The sequence below is a fragment of the Sinocyclocheilus anshuiensis genome, unplaced genomic scaffold, assembly GCF_001515605.1.
Source record: "Sinocyclocheilus anshuiensis isolate Anshui unplaced genomic scaffold, SAMN03320099.WGS_v1.1 scaffold124, whole genome shotgun sequence".
Taxonomy (NCBI): Eukaryota; Metazoa; Chordata; class Actinopteri; order Cypriniformes; family Cyprinidae; genus Sinocyclocheilus; species Sinocyclocheilus anshuiensis.
The window spans coordinates 1139774-1141408 of record NW_015554082.1 but is presented as its reverse complement, the minus strand read 5'-3'; the positions used below and the strand labels follow the sequence as shown (position 1 = coordinate 1141408).

Genomic DNA, 1635 nt, shown 5'->3' with positions numbered 1-1635 from the left:
CTATTTTTATGTGTGTGTGTGTGTGTGTGTGTGTGTGTGTGTGTGTGTGTGTGTGTGTGTCTTTAAGAGCAGAAATCAAATCCCAGCCACTCTTTTCTTCAGTCATGATCAGACGCTGTCTATAATGCTTAGCCATTCGTATAACACCAATCTTCTCGCGCGGCTTCTAAATTAAGGCGTCTTAATTAAATCAATAAACTAATTGCAGGAGAAGCAATTCAACTTCGGTACTTTGATTCCGTGATGTTAACAAGTATTTTAACAGGCTCACTGACTCCATGCTGACACTTTCAATCAATGCGAGAGAGCAGGCTTTGTGGGCTCCAATTTTCATTAATTGATTAGTTAGGCCTTCATAAATGGATTATGACACTATCAGGAGAATTTACTTGGGAAAGTGCCATAAAATTTAAGCGCAGAATAATAACAACAATAAAGGTAGAGCAGGATATAAGAGAGCAGCTGAAATACGACAGGAGTAATTGTAAAATCGTTGAGGAGGAAAATGCTCTTAGGGTATTAATAGACAAAAGGAGAGGCGGTAGAGATGGGGCAGGGGAGGGACCTGTGCTAATGTTGTTCTGAGAGGAGCAGACTGTGCATCTGTGGAGCACTGTGAACCTCCAGTCAAGGAATACTATATATATATATATATATATATAATAGTATAATTATACTATTATTCTAAAATTCTAATAGCATTGTCATAAGGCTGGATCATAACAGTATTTGCCTATACTATCAGAGGTATAGGTCTATAAGGTGTGCTGTGATCCATCCTAAACCCTTTCCCCTCTCTCGTTCATTCCCGTCCCTCAGTTGTTCCTTCCAGTCCCACCATGGCCTCCTCCACCAGTCTTCCCTCCAACTGCAGCAGTTCCTCAGGCATCTTCTCTTTCTCTCCGGCCAACATGGTGTCTGCAGTCAAACAGAAGAGCGCTTTTGCTCCCGTCGTGCGGCCCCAGGCCTCACCGCCCCCCACCTGCACCAGTGCCAATGGAAACGGCCTCCAAGGTGAGTGGAACAGCAGAATGAAAAGCTTGACCTCTCCAAGAAAGGGCAAGCACTATATATATAGTTTTTATACTCTTTTATATGGATTTTGCTGTGCAGTGTTGTTTCTAAGCACTCTGTTATAAAACCAAGTGAGCTGCCTCCAAAATTACAATAAGCTAATTATGCTGCCTTCGAAGACACCTAGTTTTGCCGACTTTTTTGTCAATGCAGAGCACTGTTTATATGATGCAAGGAATCTGTGCCTATGTAAAGCTTTCCAAATAGTCACTTAGGAGGTTGAAAGGCATCTGTCTATGTAGGCATTTGGCAGCGATGCAACTCACTTGTTTTGAAACCGAGCTGAAGTGTCTGATCTACAGCCTTCTAACACTTAGACAGCTGTCAGTTTGTCCTAACTTGTGGTAATCTGTTTTTATATTTGCTTCTCTGGCCCAATTCCTCTTTTTGTACTTAAAAAATAACTCTCTTTCTTTCTGTTTCCATCATCTTCCTTCCCCTGCTTTCTCCCTCTGCTTCCAGTAGATCAATCTTTTGTGGACTCTAGCAAGTACTCCACCGCCAGCTCCCTGCAGGGACTGGCCTTCTCCTGAAGTATGTTACACCTGTCTCACACTCTTT

At 42.4% G+C, this 1635-nt stretch overlaps 1 protein-coding gene across 1 annotated transcript in view; it reads left to right on the top strand.

Annotated features, from left to right (window-relative positions):
* The window catches only part of LOC107669108 (transcription factor COE1-like), a 132354-nt gene that overhangs the window by 127876 nt on the left and 2843 nt on the right, over positions 1 to 1635 (top strand). The window contains exons 15-16 of the mRNA XM_016461230.1: positions 820 to 1014; positions 1537 to 1608. Coding sequence (XP_016316716.1) covers positions 820 to 1014; positions 1537 to 1607 — 266 coding nt within the window. The 3' untranslated portion in view covers position 1608. The remainder of the gene's footprint in view (positions 1 to 819; positions 1015 to 1536; positions 1609 to 1635) is intronic.